Below are 18,825 nucleotides of genomic sequence, written 5' to 3'. Positions count from 1 at the left end.
CTAATTAAATGTGTTTGTCTATCTTCTTGAAAAATATGAAACAATTCGTACAAGTTTGAAACATAGAGGTGGCGCGCGTAAGAAACCCCATAAAAAGCGTGTTTATTTCACGTACTATCCGAATGAAGCTAGATTTGTGAAAGCGAGTATTCATTTTTATCGTAAGAAAGCATTTTTTTAGTTATTTGATAAGTTTAAACCGTTTTTAGGCAAGTGTAGCTCACTTACAAAACATACCGCATATAGAACACTTGTGCAGCCCATTCTTGAATACTAGAGTGTATGGGGTCAGCCCCACGTCTTATTAAAGGAAGATATCGAAGCATTTCAGTGACTTACTGCTAGATCTGGTGCTGGTTGGTTCGATCAACACCCAAGTGTTACAGAAATACTGCAGGAATTCCCGAGGGGGAGAAGATATCCTTTTCCCCAAAACCTTTTGGGAATACAGAACCTGCATTTTACGCAGACGATGTTACTGCCACCATGACACGCCTCGCGTAATAGCCGCAAGGACAAGAGAAGTCAGGACTTGTACAGAAACATGTAGGTAGTAGTTTTCCTCTCGCTCCATTTGCGAGCGGAACAGGAACGACTAGCAGTACTACAAGGTGCCCTTCGCCTTGTGCCGTACGGTGGCTTGTGGATATTTATACTGATGTAGATCGAGTAGTGCGGGAGTTCTCTTCAGGCCCTGGGAGAGACGAAGTCCCAAACTGTGATCTCGCCTGGCCGAGATGAAGCACGCTGGAGGGTAGGGCGCACTTGCCTCCCACGTTGGGTGCCGCACAGTGCCGACTCACCTTCTGCCCCTGGTCGCGCAGGGCCTGCAGCGCCACGAGGCGCCTCTCGTACTCGGCGACGTTCTGCTTGTCGCGCGCGATGCGCGTGGCCCAGCGCTTGGCCTCCTTGCTGAGCTGCTGCTGCGCCGACGAGTGGTCGGCCGTCACCTTGTCGATGCTGTCGTTCTCGCACGGCTCGAACTCGTACTGGATGTGCTGCTTCAGCACCGGGTAGAACAGGTACAGGCACTGCAGGTTGTACTCGCGCGTCAGCTGCAACAACACCACGCACGCCCGTCCTCCACAGTTTCTGCTGTGTATTGTAGAATTCACTGTAATGACGAGTTTTAATGTCTTTTGCAAGTATATAAACAGTTTGTAACGCTGGAAATGCATATCCTCCTATTTCCATCTATTGTACTATAATTTTTTTCCCTTGTTTTGTTACCTCAAAATATGACATTTCTGTGTCTTTATACATTGTAATTGTTTTACTATATATATATATGCATTTATGTCGATGTATAATTGGTTTGTTTTGTAAATATTATTTGTATTTTTACGCTAGGGAAAACTATGCTATCGAACGAATACATCGATACGTCGTGTGGAGAACCAAAATGTTTAGGATCTTTGGTAGTGTGAACTCTGCCGCGTGGAGCGCGGGCAGAGGGGAGTCTGGCTGAAGTAGTGCAGTGGAGCAGGTGTGTTGTGTGACGCTCCCGCGAGTTGCCGCGCTTTCGGAGTTTGGCAGCATGTAATTGCGCTCGAATTGCTATGATAGTTTCTGACACGGTGTCGCGGACGGGAAGCATTAGCTGGCGCACATCAAGAGCCCGTTTCGCCTGGTGACCGTGTTAAGAAGAAGGCGCGCCAACATCAAGCTTCTGCAACAGCGACGGCCGACAATGAGTGACTGTCGCCACCTGCTCGACCGACGACTGCAAATCTTCAATCAACCAACAAGGAAGACTGGAAGCACGTCAAGTTTTAGAACTGTATGGCAGACCTCAGCTTTTAAAACTGTTGCATCACAAAATTACAGCAACTTAGCATGAACCTTTGTTGCTCATTGTCCCAATTGCATTACCAAGCAGGGTCCCTTCCTTTTCCGAAATGAACCCGAGTGTCGTTGAAATTCAGACGCCAGCATTAAAGTAATATCATTCCATTTCACTGCTTTAATTTCAAAGTTCAGTTAAGGTATTCATAGCTGGCTACAATATTTAGATTACACAAGCACAAATTAAGAGTGCGAGTTTTGTTAGCATATTTTAGCTTACCTGTGACATCAGCTCAGCTTGGTACGTACTAAATGATACTATTGTTAATTGTCCAGAATCATTTAATTCAAGTTCAAAGTTAAATCTCTTATTTCTAAATTGCGTAGATTCAAGTAGCTTTTGAAATGATTGTTGAGGTAGCCCAAGACTAACCCTATATTATTGAATTTCGTAGTGCTTCAGAAACAAAATTCACTATTAATTTAAGTCACTAAATTAACTTTCAGTTTTCCGATTTTATTAATTCTTTTGCTAAATTAAGTCAGAGTGCAGCGAAATTTATTACTTCTGACAAACTTTCAGTTTTCACACAACACGTGTCAACCTTCAGTTGCCACGCTTTTAGTGCTAATTATATGTGCAATAACCTTTCTTTTTCAGTTATTATAGTAGTTGTCCATAGGACTGGCGACCGTAATTTTCCCCAAATCTCAAATATCTAATTAACGCCAATTAATTGTTAACGTGACGACCGCACATTTACTTTATTTATTAATTTTACCCTTTTCTCAAAATTAATTTCCACCAATTTCATTTGCATTTTTCCTTTCATTTAGATGTCACCCATTCCTCCCTCTTTACCGACAGATTAACTTCGGTGACGATTGCTTTTTCCCAAATTTCCATTAGGTACACTCGGTTTAATTTTTCACTGTCATTAAGGTCGATAAGTGAGGGGGAGGTTACAAGTTACTAGCTCCCGTGCGCTCAGGGAATGCTGATTCTGTAACTGTATGTTTAATTAATGAAAAGCTGCTCCAGTTCTGTATAATTTGTAAAGATTGGCCAGCAAGATACAGGAAACCACAGCAATGGGTTTACTGAACACACCAGAGGAAGGTAGTCATTTCATATAAGCAAAGTAAGTTATTATTAAATAAGTTTTTATGTGAACAGCAGACTAAGAAACGAAGTAAATATTCCCTCATATTAAGTTATCCACGCTTTTTCAACAGGATGGGCACAGCACATGCCCAGACTGTAGAGAAAAACATTAATATAGTATATGCGTATTTTAAAATATTTCTGCATTGCCTTTATAGCTTGTCGATGATATTGCTTTACTAAAAAACCACCGGAGAACACAGCGCGGCCCAAGTATGTATTATTCCAATATCCAATTTGTCCATCTTCTCCCTCTCTCCATCCACTTAGTCCTTCGCCCCCCCCCCCCCGCCCCCCCCCCCCGCCCCACTTTCTGGCCATCTCCTCTACCGACTCTCTCTCTGTCAACCTTCTCTTGTGCAATTATGAACCATGTGACGTATGTTAAGTGTGCATGCTTCTATATGAAAGCAGCTAGAAGAAAAGTTAGATGTTAAATCAATTTGTATTTCATTTCTGGGGGTAATTTGTACTTGGTTTTATTTAACTTATATTTGGTTTCGAGAATTCAGATCTTCTTGTATAAAGCACTTTCCGTAATTCTGTTGTATGAGATAGGGATTACTGCCAGTATTAGAATGCTGTAGCTTTTCTGTTCGGCTGCCTATATCGTCAGCCAATAGGAATTAAGCATTTCCTGCGATTAGTGCTGGTGCTTCGAGCTACAGTTCGTTGTGTCTCTAGGGGTCACTTACTATGCAGATCAGTGTGGACCCACATCAAACAAATTTTTGCTACGATGAGGGACATCGTTCGATCTTCCGGATTTGTTACCTTAAATACGAAGCTACTAGAGTTCTGAACATTTTAGTGAAGATCTGAGAATCTTAGGTAATTTAGTTCGGTGATTATTTGCATGTGAACTTTTTGTCGTACTTTCAACTCCGCATGGCGTGTTTCGTGAATATCTCGGTATATTTAGGCAGGCATTTCTTTTGAGAAGACCACTGAACGACTTGATGCAGTAAATCATGAATAGCTGCGAGTCAGTGACTGCGTATATCGTGTAAATTTTTCTGGTCCGACTAACAGATTTACGGCTGTCTTTGCGTGTGAAAACTTGTTACAAAAAGTCTAAACGAGTTGCAACAATAATAATTTTATCAGGAAATACGGACTTGATGGCCATTTACCACTTGTTTCAGAGACAATAAAGTCTAATTAATTGAACTTTAAAACTTTTTGCCCAATTTCCTTAGAGTCCCGAATGCCAGACATTTTTACAAGCATACAGATACTGCCTCCAAGCTTATGCGGCCTTTGGTTGGTAGATATTTAATCCATATTTCTTCAACGTTGCTCTACATCGGCTGAGCTAGTATCTACCAATACAGAGTAAATTGGATGGACATTCAGAAGCCTATCAACGAAGGCGGATTCTAATATATCAGGTACGCATTACGAACCCACTCCATCGCATGTAGCAGATCGTAGCAAATATGTGCACAAAATTTGACTGAAATACTTTATGCATATGTTGGGCAGAAACCTCTTACAGGTTCTGAATTGCATATAGTGGGTCTTCTCGAAGTTTAATCTAAGTGAGTTGGCTTTAAACCATTTATTAATATCCATGAAAATATCATTAGTAGATCTTTCTAGAACTACACTTGACATGCTATTTATTGCAATACTTGTGTCATCTGCAAACAAAACGAACTCTGCTTCTGGCAGTGTAACTGATCAGAGATCATTAAAGTACACACGAAAAAGCAATGGCCCTAAGATGGATCCTTGTGGGACACCACATGTAATTTCTTCCGATTCTGATGATGACTGATGACTTAATTCACTAGTCCCTTGCACTCAAACCCTTTGTTTTCTGTTAGTGAGGTATGACTTGAACCATTCTGCAGCACTGCCCGTGACACCACAGAATTCTAATTTATTTAAAAGGATGTTATGGTTCACACAATCGAATGCCTTTGACAAATCGCAGAAAATACCTGCTGCTTATAACTTGTTATTTAATGAATTAAGTACATTTTCACTGTAGGTGTAAATAGCCTTCTCGACATCAGAACCTTTCAGAAATCCAAACTGTGTTCTTGATAATATGTTATTTGTGGTCAGATGGTTGAGAAGCAGCCTGTACATTACTTTTTCTAAAATTTTTGAGAATGCTGGCAAAAGTGATATCGGTTGTAGTTTGATGGTATCTCTTTAACCCCTTTCTTGAATAGAGGCTTAACATCTGCATATTTTAGCCAGTCAAGAAATGTCCCAGTTATAATTGATTGGTTACACAAGTAACTTAGAATTGTACTAAACTCACAAGAATATGCCTTAATTAACTTTATTGATATTTCATCATAACCACTAGAATGCTTTGTTTTTAAAGATTTTATTATGGAAGTTATTTCTTTTGGTGAAGTGAGTGACAGATTCATGTACCTGAAGCTATTTGTAAAGGCTAGTTTCAGATATTCAAGGGCATTATTTACTGATCCTGACAATCCAATTCTATCAGTAACGGATATAAAGTACTTGTTAAATAGATTTGCCACACTATGCCCATCAGTTACTAATGTGTCATCTACCCTTAGTGCTATTTGCTCCTGTTCCTTTCTCCTCTTTCACTATATCCCATGTTGTTTTTATTTTGTTCCCTGACATTGCTATCTTCTTCTCGTAGTGCATTTGTTTAGATGTCTGAATTACTTTTTCAAATATTTTACAGTAATCCTTGTGTTTAGCAAAATCGTCAGCATTGGAGCTATTCTTGGTCGACAGATATATTTTCCTTTTTGTCTTACAGGAAATTTTTATTCCTTGTGTAATCCATGGTTTTATTACAGAATTCTGTTTAATTTGAGTAACTTTTAGAGGAAAACAGTTTTCAAACATGGTACTGACATTGTTCATGAATGTGTTACATTTTTCCTTCATGTCATGAGCACTATGTACATCCTTCCAGTTCATATCTTTGAGCAGTTTTCTAAAACACTCAATTTTTGGTTGATTGACTACTCCTCTGTACTCAGATTTAGCAGTCTTGATAATCTGCTTAAAATTTTCATCTAAAACAAGGATCTGCATGTCATGATCTGATAGTCCATTTATTACAAGTTTTATGATATGATTTTGTTCCTTTGATTTGTCTATAAAAATGTTATCAATGGCTGTCCTTGAGGATTTAGTGATCCTAGTTGGAAAGTTTACAGTGTGAGTTAGATTGAAAGACAACATTACTAACTACATTAAATGTTTACTGGAAGATTGCATTAGAAAATCTGTATTAAAGTCACCAGCAATCAAAATATCTTTGTTTCTTCCTGTTAAATGACCCAAAAGAGCTTCTAGATGATTTATGAATAGATTATAATTTCCTGCAGGTGCTCCGTAAATAGTTACTATTATATAGGATCTGTTGCACATGCTTCTAGATGTTGCTCTAAACAGAATTTATTAATGTCAATGTTCTTGAATTTATGGCAGTTTTTAATAAATGTGGCAACTCCTCCTCCATTCATATCTATTCTGCAGAAGTAGGAAGCTAGCTTAAATCCTGAAATGTCTAACATATCTATACCAGTGGTCACTTGATGTTCCGAGAGGCTGATTATGTCAGTTTGGTTAGATGAATTCATTTCATCGATACAAATGAGTAGTTCATCAACTTCATTTCTGAGTCCCGGAATGTTCTGGTGTAATAAAGATAACTGATACTGCATACTAATGGGTTTACAACTGCTTTGGCAAAGATGAACTGGCAGTTTCTGATTACTTTCTGTTAAACATTGTTTAAATGGTGGCTGTATGCTAAAATCTGACTCCTGTTCATCTGTTTTCTCAAACTGAGTGTGTCTGCCAATCTCTCTTAAAACTCGTTTTCTTTCCCCCTTCCCTATCCTAAAACAGGCATCCCTCTGACACCTGTGACCACTGGTATTTTACCACTTGTGACAGTGTCCCCCCTTAAGTTTTCTGCAATCAACCCAGACAGTTTTCCCTTCCCTTTCCTATTGAGGTGAAGGCCATGCGTAGTGTAGTCCCACTGATCGATAGCATCCACAGGAATCAAACCAATATGGGACCCTATATCTGTCCTAAGCAGCCACTCCAACTCCAAGTTCACCCTCCCGACGGAAGAGTTCCAATGAGGCCGATCATGGCGTCTCAACACAAACACAAATCCCACACTCGTATGCTTCGTTGCTGATGCTATCTTCACCAGGTAACTCTCTATGGAATATTCAGAGTCTCTCTCAATTCTATTTCCCGGACCACCCACTATAACCACGGCATCCTCCTTTGTGAAATCCTTGCATAAAGAACCTACATCCTCTGTTAGCTGACCCAGATCTGCACTAGGCTTGAAAAAGTTTGTGACCTGGTACTCTGGACCTAGATTTTCCTACAGTAGTTTGCCAACACCTCTACCATGGGAACTACCTAACAACAGAACTTTCTTTCTCTTTACAAATTTCCCTACCTTTTTCAAGTCCTTGAAAGCTTGTTGTGCCATTTCTACAGCTTCAGCTACATCAAGCTCATCCGATTCTGACTGAGGCACCAGGTCCAACCTATTTTCAAGATTTATGACAAAGCTGTCTGATGCTCTCCTTTGCCTGTTCCCCTTATTACCTGTTGCCACTTCTCACCTCTGTTCACCCTTCTCCCTCTTTAACCTGTCCAGATCCTCCCTTGCCTAGTCTAAGTCAGCTTGAAGAGCTGCAATTTTCCTATCTCTACTGCAGATCCTACAATACCTCTGGTGGGCCTAATTTATGTCCCCATTTCCCACGCCACCACATTCGCCCCAATGAAAGAAACTACAGCACCCATCACACCATACCCCGGAACTAAAGATCCTACGGCATGTCACACACTTCTCACTCATGGTAAAATCAGAAATCGTATAAACTGATTTAAGTACTGACTAAAACATAAACGAAGGACCCTAGAAACTATTCAGGACAGATATAAATAAATTGAAAGAGTACTGAATAAAAGAACTGGTGATTACATGTAAGTTTAAGTCACTGATTACTTACGATACGCGCTCGTGAAATTAAGCCTAAAATCCGTGCTATAGGGGCGAGAAGGAAAATAAACTTCTTACCCCGTTTAATCTTCTTTAACACTTCACTAACACTTCCACTAATGTAACAACACTTATATTATATTTATACCAACTGGAAACGTTTACCTATAAGTTTAATTCACTGCTCACTTACGATTCGCGCGCGTGAAATTAGGCCTAGGATTCGTGAAACAGGCGCGAGAAGAAAAATACGCTTCTTACCCCGTTTAATCTTATTTTATACTTCACTAACACTTCCAATAATTTAACAACACTTATATTATATTTATAACATCTGTAAACGTTTAAAAGTAGCTTAATAACAACGCTTTTTGTAATTATTTAGTGCAGCAAATACTCGAAGAGTCCGCGTCGGCGCAGTGTTGCCACCTGATAAAAAATGAGGACGTTCTCTGCAGAATCGACGAAGAAACCAACAGTGGATAACGCTGATTTGAAGAGGGGACAGTATGGCAGGGCGAGTTACAACATCAGGGGATAGCTTACGTGTTTCTAGAGGGGGGAGGAGAGGGTAAAAACTGCAGGTAGGATATTTCCAAGACATTGAGTGCAAGTGCTGCTTTGAGATGAAGAGGCTGCCAATTCATGGTGACCCATATTAAAAAAAAACCTAGGTAACGAACCATTTATAACAGGTAATGAAAGTTTACGCCGCAAGTTCGAGACATAGGAAACCCTTGGGTATTTTTGGAAGTACGTATTCTACTACCAGACGGGTGAAGAAAAAGAGAGGTCAAGAGAATTTTTTACTTAGAAGAATGTGCGGTACTTGAGAGTACCATAGCTCCGTGTCTAGGTGTGATACGCTCCGTCCTTCGGAGTCATCTTCCCGGGAAGCCCCGCAGGTCACGACCGAGCGACTGTCTGACGGCGATAAGGCCGGATCCGCCCTAATAGGATTAGTCCGTAGCCGTTGCGGAATCTTCTTCGCCCTTCTGCATCGCCAGCATCAATTATTTTTGGCCGCCAGACTCTATGGCGTCGGGGCTCCGAGGATCGCACGGGCTCTTAATTTGCACTTCACTAATAATTTTTAATGTCAGTCTACCTCGTGCCCCACGAGACCACCATCTCTTCACGAGACGTTTCGCTACTTCACATCATATACGAAAATAATTCGAACTTATCTTCAATACAAAGACATGCTTGTAATATTTATATTTTAACGAACATTGACCTGCCACTAGTCACTGCTTTAACACACTCATAAATATTACTGAACATTTCGTTGCCTCTCTATTATGTTCTGAATAAGCAGTGGGCTAACACAAACAAATAAATCAGAATAAATCAACAACGATTACCAGATTTCGAAGTTCCGACAAAGCATTAATCTTTTGCTTTTTTCATATTAATTTCAGTTACTGCACACAGTGTTTTTCATACCAGGCAGTAAAATTCGTTCTGTGGAAATCATCTTTAAACCTGAGTACAAACAGTTATCAAGTCGCACCAGATGTAAACATAACACAAAGTAGTAAGCCAAAAAAGTAGTCTACTAAGACGTTTCATAGACTCGACATGTTTGTTAGAACAGTGTACGTGGTTCCTACATTTTTTGAAAAATGACTGAGCTTGTTTGGCCTATTATTGGAACTTTACCATATTTAGATATTTTGGTTCGATGTGACTGGAAAATACCTTCTTGGATCACTGTCGGATTTTGGTGTATCTGTCGCTACTAGTGAAACTTTTTATTTGTCAACTTCATCCACAATGTTGAGTAATAAAGATTACAAAATTATTATAGCACAACAGGCGTTTCAGGAGGTAACGCTTCCATCTTCTGGGAAAACTAATACAAGACTCGTAACTTTTGTATGAGTTTTGTCTGATGATGTGAGTGTGATCTTTCGAAGTGCATCTTTTTTATAATAATGCGATTACACTACTGAATACTGCTGTTACAGCTGACAAATAACATTCAAAGGTTTTATACAAACACGATTTATTATTGATTAAAAATGGATGCAATTAAAACAAAGTATAAATTGCTTTTAGAGAGTCTTGAGATCGCGGGAACGGGGGTAGGCAACGAACATTTTTACCCATACAATCTGCTAATACACTGAAGAGCCAAACAAACTGGTACACCTGCATAATATCATGTAGGGCCCTCGTGAGCACGCAGAAGTGCTGCAACACGACATGGCATGGACTCGACTAATGTCTGAAGTAGAGCTGGAGGGAATTGACACCATGAATCCTGCAGGGCTATCCATAAATACGTAGGAGTACGAGGGGCCGGAGAAGGGTTGCACTTCACTCACTTTGAACGATTATCTCCAGTCGTCGTTGGTCCCGTTTTTGCATGATCTTTTTCCGGCCGCAGCGATGTCGGAGGTTTGATGTTTTACCGGGTTCCTGATATTCACGGCACGCTCGTGAAATGGTCGTACGGGCCAAGCAGAATGCTTGTCGCAGATTTTTTTTTAATTTTACACATCTATTTCCGCAGGAGCAAAGTGAGGAGCAAATCTCCAAGGTCATGGAACGTTTATATTAATCAATATAAAAGAGCGAGAAACAAGGGAGATCGCCGTGTAGTCGACTGATTTTCCGTGTACATCTTACGTTTTCCGTGGTCTCTCGTAAACCCATATTCTTTCAGCAAGGCTATACTTTGTGTTACTCATACGTGAGGAATTCTGTAGAATTTGACGTTTTTCTCAGTGCAGATGGGAAGTCAACATGGAGAAACTAGAATCAAGCGCCATAGAAACTAGTATAGGTATGCGTGTTTAAATACAGAGATATGTAAACAGGCAGGTCACGGCGATGGAGTCGGCAACACCTATAAAAGACAACAAGTGTCTGGCGCAGTTGTTAGATCGGTTACTGCTACTGCAATGGCAGGTTAGCAAGACTTAAGTGAGTTTGAACGTGGTGTTATAGTCGGCGCACGAGCAATGGGACACAGCATCTCCTAGGTAGCGATGAAGTGCGGATCTTTCCGTGCGACCATATCACGAGTGGACTGTGAATATCAGGAATCCGATAAAACATCAAATCTCCGACATCGCTGGGGCCGGAAAAAGATCCTGCAAGAACGGGACCAATGACGACTGAAGACAATCGTTCAACGTGACAGAAGTGGGACCCGTCCGCAAATTTCTGCACATTTCAGTGTGCGAACCATTGAATGAACCATAATCGATGTGGACTTTCGGAGCGTAAGGTCTACTCGTATACCCTTGATATCGGTACGACAGAAAGCTTTATGACTCTCCTGGACCCGTCAACACCGATATTGGACTGTTGATGACTGGAAACCTGTTACCTGGTCGGACGAATCTGGTTTCAAATTGTATCGAGCGGATGGATGTATACAGGTTTGGAGACAACCTCATGAATCCATGGACCCTGCATGTCAGCGGGGGGCTGTTCAAGCTGGTGGAGGCTCTATAATCGTGTGGGGCGTGTGTAGTGGAGTGATATGAGACCCGTGATACGTCTAGATACGACTCTGACAAGTGACACGTAGGTAAGCATCCTGTCTGATCACCTGCATCCATTCATATACATTGTGCATTCCGACGGACTTGCGCAATTTAAGCAGGACAATGCGCCACCCCACATGTCCAGAATTGCTGCAGAGTAGCTCCAGGAACACTCTTCTGAGTTTAAACACTCCCGCTTGCCACTAAACTCCCCAGACATGAACATTATTGAGCATATGTGGGATGCCTTGCAACGAGCTGTTCAGAAGAGATCTCCACCGCCTCGTACTCTTACGGATTTATGGACAGCCCTCCAGGGTTCATGGTGTCAATTCGCTCCAGCACGACTTCAGACATTAGTAGAGTCCATGCCACGTCGTGTTGCGGCACTTCTGCGTGCTCGCGGTGGCCCTACGCTATATTAGGCAAATGTACCAGTTTCTTTGGCTCTTCAGTGTATATTTCAGAACGACATTAGCGTAAGTACAGACATTTTCTCGAATAGCTGTTGTGTTGCAACATAGTTTGGAACACCCAAGCACAGGGGGCACACTGAAACATGAATCAATGGAGCACCGGAAAACGTTCCAGTCTACCGCACAAGACTAAAAACTGAGTTGAAATACATTTACCCTATGTCAGATTGTGACTTTCGATGTATTTTTTTTAGTTGTGAGAAATGAGAAATGGTGCATCATCGTGTAAGGACTTCAGAATATGGGCTCATTTTATAAAGATTCAATGAATGAACACATGAAACTTGTTCAGAATGGAGTGAGTATTCGAAAAACATTCAAAATGAAAGGAGTGAAGTATCCACCTCCCTTTCGACGTGTGCATGAAGCAAGAACGCGTACTCCGTAACAGGGGGAAATTATGTTTAGGCCACACCATGAAACCAGGGGGTGTTTTGCTGTATAGCAGAAGAACAAGCTAGCAGATTACATTTTATCAAGTGCAAAAACATTTTGTGGCCTCAAAAGTGAACGATGAATATGAAAGTCTGACTAATAATCAAATACCCATCATGAATGGAAGAGCACAAGACACTGATGTTCTATTCTACAATAATTATTACCAAACAACGGGAAGCCCGATATGGAATAACAATAATATTCGGAAAGCGGTAGGTTGCTACTCACCACATAGAGGGGTCGTTGAGTCGCAGACAGGCACAACAGAACCAGTGCACTTTAGCTTTCGGCCAAAAGGCCTTGTTCTGAAGTAGAAAGCACACCAACATACACACGAGCATAAGTCACACACACATGACTGCTGCTTCTGGCCCAAAGTTAAAAAGTGTAGCAATTTCTTGTTCTGCCTGTCTGCGACTCAGCGTTTCCTCTATATGGTGAGCAGCGATTTTTCCTTTTCACAATGTTTATTATGTTACAAATGGGTTTTCGACTTTTACGCCATCGTCAGTTGAAGACAAATATGTGTGGGTGTGAAATATTGTGAGATCAAAGATTTTAAACTATTGTATCTACAGATAAAGCCAGTTGTTTTCCAAAGATAACAAATGTTAATGTTTTAGGACTACAACCAGAGGTTTTAATTCAGTACAAATGGCTTACATCGCATTTTTACTTAAATAATTCCTCTATTTGACAGTCTGACGTGTTACTTACGTGGGACTATAGTCACAAGAATGGAAAACCAACGAGTGAAGTTTCAGCACAGAAATTTAAGGATTATGTTTTTCATTGCGTTCAAACACGGAAGACGTCTAAACGGTGTCATAAACCTTTTGGGTCAAACTGAAACAGTGGGTCCACAACGGATTATATTGATTGAGGGAACTAATTATTGAAAATGCATATTTATTGTGTTATGGACATACAGAGCGTACACCAGATATCAACAACGTAGCTGATGGTAATTATTTAAAGCGACGGCCGCCAGTCTCAGTGCTTGTACATATTGCAACGTCGCATGTAGTTCTGCCGCACTATCGCACAGATCTGGTTGTCTATTGTATGCTGGACCAGGCAGTGGGTGATAAACAGTGCACACCCCTGACCACCAAACAGACATACTGTACACCGTTTGACCGATCCACGTTACATGATGCTCCTGCGATATGTGATACCACAGTTCTTGGAGACTGTACTCTTTCATGTCCGTGAAAGAATGTGGTTTCAAAGCGACGGTGCTCCACCCCACTTCGATGTTAATGTCCGTGAACACCTGAGCAACATGTACCCTCCTCGTTGGATTTTGAGGTCCTGTCCCATGGTCAGCAATATCACAGGATCTCACCACCTCTGGACTTTCTCTTCTGGGGTCACGCCAAGACGTTGGTGTATGAAACCCCTGTAGAAACGGTTGAAGACCTATTCGCTAGGGTCTGTCTCCTGTTTGCAATAGACATCTGGGATCATTGCGGTAGTGTGGAAGAACTTCATGCGTCGTTGCCATGAATGCATTGAGACTGGCGGTCGTCAGTGTGAACAATTACTATGAGCTTCGTTGATATTATGCAGTGTGTGCTGTGTATGTAATACAATAAATATGCATTTCCGACCATCTGTTCCATATCTCAACATAATCGATTGTGGACCAGCTATCACGTGTTTCAGTTTGACCCACAAGGTATGTAGAGAGAAATGGCGATCCGTGGAGATTCTCTGCTAGAGGTATGGTGTAGCATTAGTGTACCAGACTGAGGTACGGACCCACCTGTTGCGCTTGGTCCCGGATGCGGGTGAAGGAAGTCTGCGTGGCACTGCAGGTCAGCAGCTCCGTGCGGCCAATCAGCGACAAGTAGTCGGCCACCTTCTCGAACACGCGGTTCTCCATCGACTGTAACACAAGGAAACATTCATTCAACATTGATCACACTGACGCATACCACTTAAGTTTCAATAAAAATTGCGATTGGTGCTGCAATGTGAATTCCTCAGATTTTGTGTCTAATCACGGGGCAATCTACTGCTGACCAGCGTGTGGTAGGAATGGAAACATTTTATGAGAAGAGGGAAAGTTATCCAGAAACTGAGACTTTTCCACTTAAATGAAGAAATCAATGAATCAAGAGTTGACAGATTTATTGCAAAGTCCAATGAAATGGGTTCAACAATGAACAGCGAGTGTTCCGGGTACCTTCATCGGTGGTTCATGACAGTGTGGCTGTTAGTCCAGTGAAGACGGTACTTCGCCGTTACCAGGAATTGAACAAAGGATATTCTTAATTACGGCTGATTCTCCAGTATGATTTCCATTACCATCTTTAACGCATCACCTGAAAGAAGCCAATCGTGAGGAAAGGTGACATTTTGTTGACTAGCTTCTAAGAAGACGATGGTTTTCTGAGGAAAATTATCTTTATTCACGAGGCTTTCTTCCACTCAAATGGATTTTTGGATAAACAGAATTGCGTCAGAAAATCCTCGCATGGTTCGAGCGAGGGAAATTCTCGCAAAACGAGTGACAGTTTGTTGTGGTTTTTGGGCGGGCGCAATCATCGCTGCCCCCCTCCCCCTTTTTTAAGAAAATTGACCCCGATGATAAGAGGTTTCCTCCTTGTTTCTTTGCAATGGAATGGAAGTCCAAAAGTTTTGGTTTGAGCAGGACGGGGCCACCTGCCACACTTTCCGCGAAGCAATTTTGTTGCTTCAGTTCGCCTCACGTAATGGTGACCAACAACGGCCAACAAGCTCATGTGAATTAGCCCCTCGAGATATTTTCCTTTGGGGTTACCTTAAATCATTGGTGTACTTCGATAAACCCTGATAAATCCGCGAGTAGGAAATGGTAATTTGGCGTGTTGTTAGCGAAATGTGGGTAGTGTATCCTCAGGGAGTCGTAGCGAACGTTACGGACAGATTACTTGCATGCCAGCGCAGTAGAGAAGGCCATATTCCAGACATCACTAACCATAACGAAGCTGGAAATTGCGATGAACATGTGCATGTGTTTTGGAAAAATGCAGTTCATGATTTGATTTACCAAACCCGGCGCTCATATTAAAGGACTGTATAATTGGCAAACCGATGGAAACTACATGGAGCCATGAGGTCAACAAATATCATTACATCATTACAGAGTAGATAGTCCAACTTGGATGTGGATCTAGAATAATGAATCACCCAGTATTTGGTAGAATGAGCGTATCCTATGCAAGAGGAATTTACCCTTTCTTAGGATACGTACAGACTTCAGTTTATCAGCTGCTTTCTACACTGCTGCTTTTTACGACTAAATGACAAAGCTATAAAATAATTGTGATTTACATGCGTTGAACAGAAGCTGGTACAGCTAGTACAGCGCCTCGTGGTAGTAATAAGGTGAAGCTTGTTGTAAGTGTAATCAATAGTATGCTGTTATGTTGTTGTTGTTGTGGTCTTCAGTCCTGAGACTGGTTTGATGCAGCTCTCCATGCTACTCTATCCTGTGCAAGCTTCTTCATGTCCCAGTACCTACTGCAACCTACATCCTTCTGAAACTGTTTAGTGTATTCACCTCTTGGTCTCCCTCTACGATTTTTACCCTCCACGCCGCCCTCCAATACTAAATTGGTGATCCCTCGATGTCTCAGAACATGTCCTGCCAACCGATCCCTTCTTCTAGTTAATCATACAGTAAAGCTACATGCCCTCGGGAAAAATTACGGCTGTAGTTTCCCCTTGCTTTCAGCCGTTCGCAGTACCAGAACAGCAAGGCCATTTTGGTTAATGTTACAAGGCCAGATCAGTCAATCATCCAGACTGTTGCCCCAAGGCTGCTGCCCCTCTTCAGGAACCACACGTTTGTCTGACCTCTCAACAGATACCCCTCCGTTGTGGTTGCACCTACGGTACGGCTATCTGTATCGTTGAGGCACGCAAGCCTCCCCACCAACGGCAAGGTCCATGGTTAATGGTTATAGTGAGAATTTGTTAGATGACGTATATTTCTGCGAACATGATTTACGTTGAAGTTTATAGGCAAGGTGTCGGGCTGTCAATGAGGATTATAATGTACTAGGAAGATATAAAAGGCGACAGGTAAGGCGGCCAAAGAAATTTGCGTTTGTGGAGGTTATTTCTGGCTACGGATAAGTCTGACAATTAATTAACGGAGACTGAGGTGTTAGAATATATAACGCGATGTGGTATCCGCTAATGAGTAAGGAAATGTTAGGGAACAGACATATACACTTGGTAAAAACGAGATACGGAATTAGCAATACGAAGGCCACAAAAATGAGACAAGAAATGGTACGTAAAAATATTGACAAAAAGCCCCCAATATGCAGTGAACATATAGGAACGTCATGCCAATACAAATGTCACCTTTATGTGACACAGCTGATTAACCCGGCTAACTTAGCTTCATGAGATGTACCACAATTTTCTTACGAGAATATTTATTGCAACTGGGACAATGAGACAGCGAGGAGGAATATTTTGTCAGTTTGATTTATGTGTACACATAGACACACATGATTCACAAACATGGGCCCATGCTTTTTGAAATAAAGATAAACAAACAGTACGTAATAGGTTTGGGAAAATGATTGTAGATGACAAGCAAGAATACTGAAAAAAATGAACCTCTAAGTGTGGAGTGAAAGCGACAACATATTATACTAGCAACTCAGTTTTCATTTTATAATCTTGTTAAAGCGTATTGTCAGAAACTATTTGAGATACAGACCAAAGTTTTCTCTGAAAATAGCCATGAATTACAGTTTTTTAATTAGTAAGACAAAATGCTACTCTCAAAGCAAAATACGTATATTCAATGTGTAAGAAGTTGTGCAAAACTGAAAGACACACTGAAATGTGACATTCCACAAGTATTTATGACTAGCTTAGCGCCCGCTACTTCGCTTGTGTAGACTGTGTGGGCTGCAGAGATTTTCTTTTGTTTTTATTTAATCGAATTTTTATATTGGTCACAAACTGCAACACCTTCTCAGCTTTTCACGATAATTAAGGCCATATAAGCAAGGTCTTTTCCGAATTCACTTCTGACCAAAAGCGATTCTGATAGCTGAGGTCCAAAGTTTTTCTCAACCACGCCTTTTGCGTTCTTGTGCAGATATTTCCACAGCAACTTTCACCCCCTAACAAATATTTCTTTATATCTAACGGAGGGGTGAAATACAAATTTCCTAAAATTTAGCTTTAATTTTTTTAATGTAATGAAATATTTTCTTAAAAATTTTTATTCCCCATTGCACTCCCTTTGGGTTTGAATTTCCAGAAACATTGAAACACGTATCTTGTTTTATTTCTACCCGTCGTCATAGATAAGCCTAAAAATCCTTTAGTAGTTTTTAAGTAATTATTTATTTTTCGAAAGAACTTTCACACTCTATTTTACCCCCTTAGTGGTTTATTATCACAAAATGCTGAAACAAGTATTTTTTAATTTATGGCTGAGAAACAAACTACCAGTTTTCGTAGTTCTAGTTTCAAAATTCCCTTAAAAGCTACATACTTTCAAAAAGCTTTTCATTCCCTATTTCATCCCCTTCGAAGTGGAATTTCGGACAATCCCTTCTTAAAAGATGTCTGCATAATAAGATCCACACCCTCTACAAACTTCAAGTCTATATCCTTTGTGGTTTTAGCTGGACGATAATGAGTCATTGAATTATTCTGACCCTATTTCACCCCTTAGGGGTTGAATTTCCAAAAACAGTGACGTGCGTATGTTTTATTTCTAACAGAGAAGCCAAATAAAAATTTTCACAGATTTAGCTACCAAAAATGCTTGTACAGTGAAATATTTCCATAAAAATTTTCATCCCCCGAATCTCTAAAAACAGTGATACACGTATTTCTAACTGAGAAACCAAACTTAAATTTTCATAGATTTAGCTTTAAAAATGTTTTCATAATAAACTATTCTCGAGAATCCTTAGGGGTTCACTTTCCAAACAATTCTTCACCAAAGAATCGATAACCAACTTAAAATCGCCTGTTTCTTATGTATTGCAGTAAAAGTCAACGAAATGAAGCAGACTCTCACACATTGACAACACAATAGAAATGACGTAATACACACAAAAAACGCACTTGAGAATGTGTATCCCGAAACGTGTCGTGCAAAAAGTAAATAAAGAAAATCGTGACTGGTAGCAGAGCATTTATTTGCAAACAAACCTATTATTATTAAGTACTTTTTTAATTTGAAACCGAGAAGTCAAATACAAATGTTCATAGATGTAGTTTTAAAATGCTTTAATAGTCCTCTAACAATGATATATTTAAAAAAAAACTTTCACCCACTATTTCACCCCCTTAGTGTAAAATGTCCAAAATGCTGAAACGCATATTTATTTTATCTGACTGAATAAAATTGCGTTAATAGCAACGTTTTTTTTTTAAAAAAAAACACCTTCATCCCCAAATTCACCCCCTTAGAGTTGGAATTTCGTAAAATCCCTTCTTAAA

The 18,825-nt window shown here is 40.6% G+C and overlaps 1 protein-coding gene across 1 annotated transcript in view; it reads right to left on the bottom strand.

Moving 5' to 3' along the window:
- The window catches only part of LOC124613554 (protein nervous wreck), a 754,174-nt gene that overhangs the window by 143,412 nt on the left and 591,937 nt on the right, over window positions 1–18,825 (bottom strand). Inside the window, exons 9-10 of the mRNA XM_047142268.1 lie at window positions 14,120–14,242; window positions 804–1,055 (exon numbers count right to left, since the gene is read on the bottom strand). Coding sequence (XP_046998224.1) covers window positions 804–1,055; window positions 14,120–14,242 — 375 coding nt within the window. The remainder of the gene's footprint in view (window positions 1–803; window positions 1,056–14,119; window positions 14,243–18,825) is intronic.

The sequence above is a fragment of the Schistocerca americana genome, chromosome 4 (assembly GCF_021461395.2).
Source record: "Schistocerca americana isolate TAMUIC-IGC-003095 chromosome 4, iqSchAmer2.1, whole genome shotgun sequence".
Taxonomy (NCBI): Eukaryota; Metazoa; Arthropoda; class Insecta; order Orthoptera; family Acrididae; genus Schistocerca; species Schistocerca americana.
This window is presented reverse-complemented; position numbering and strand designations above follow the sequence as displayed.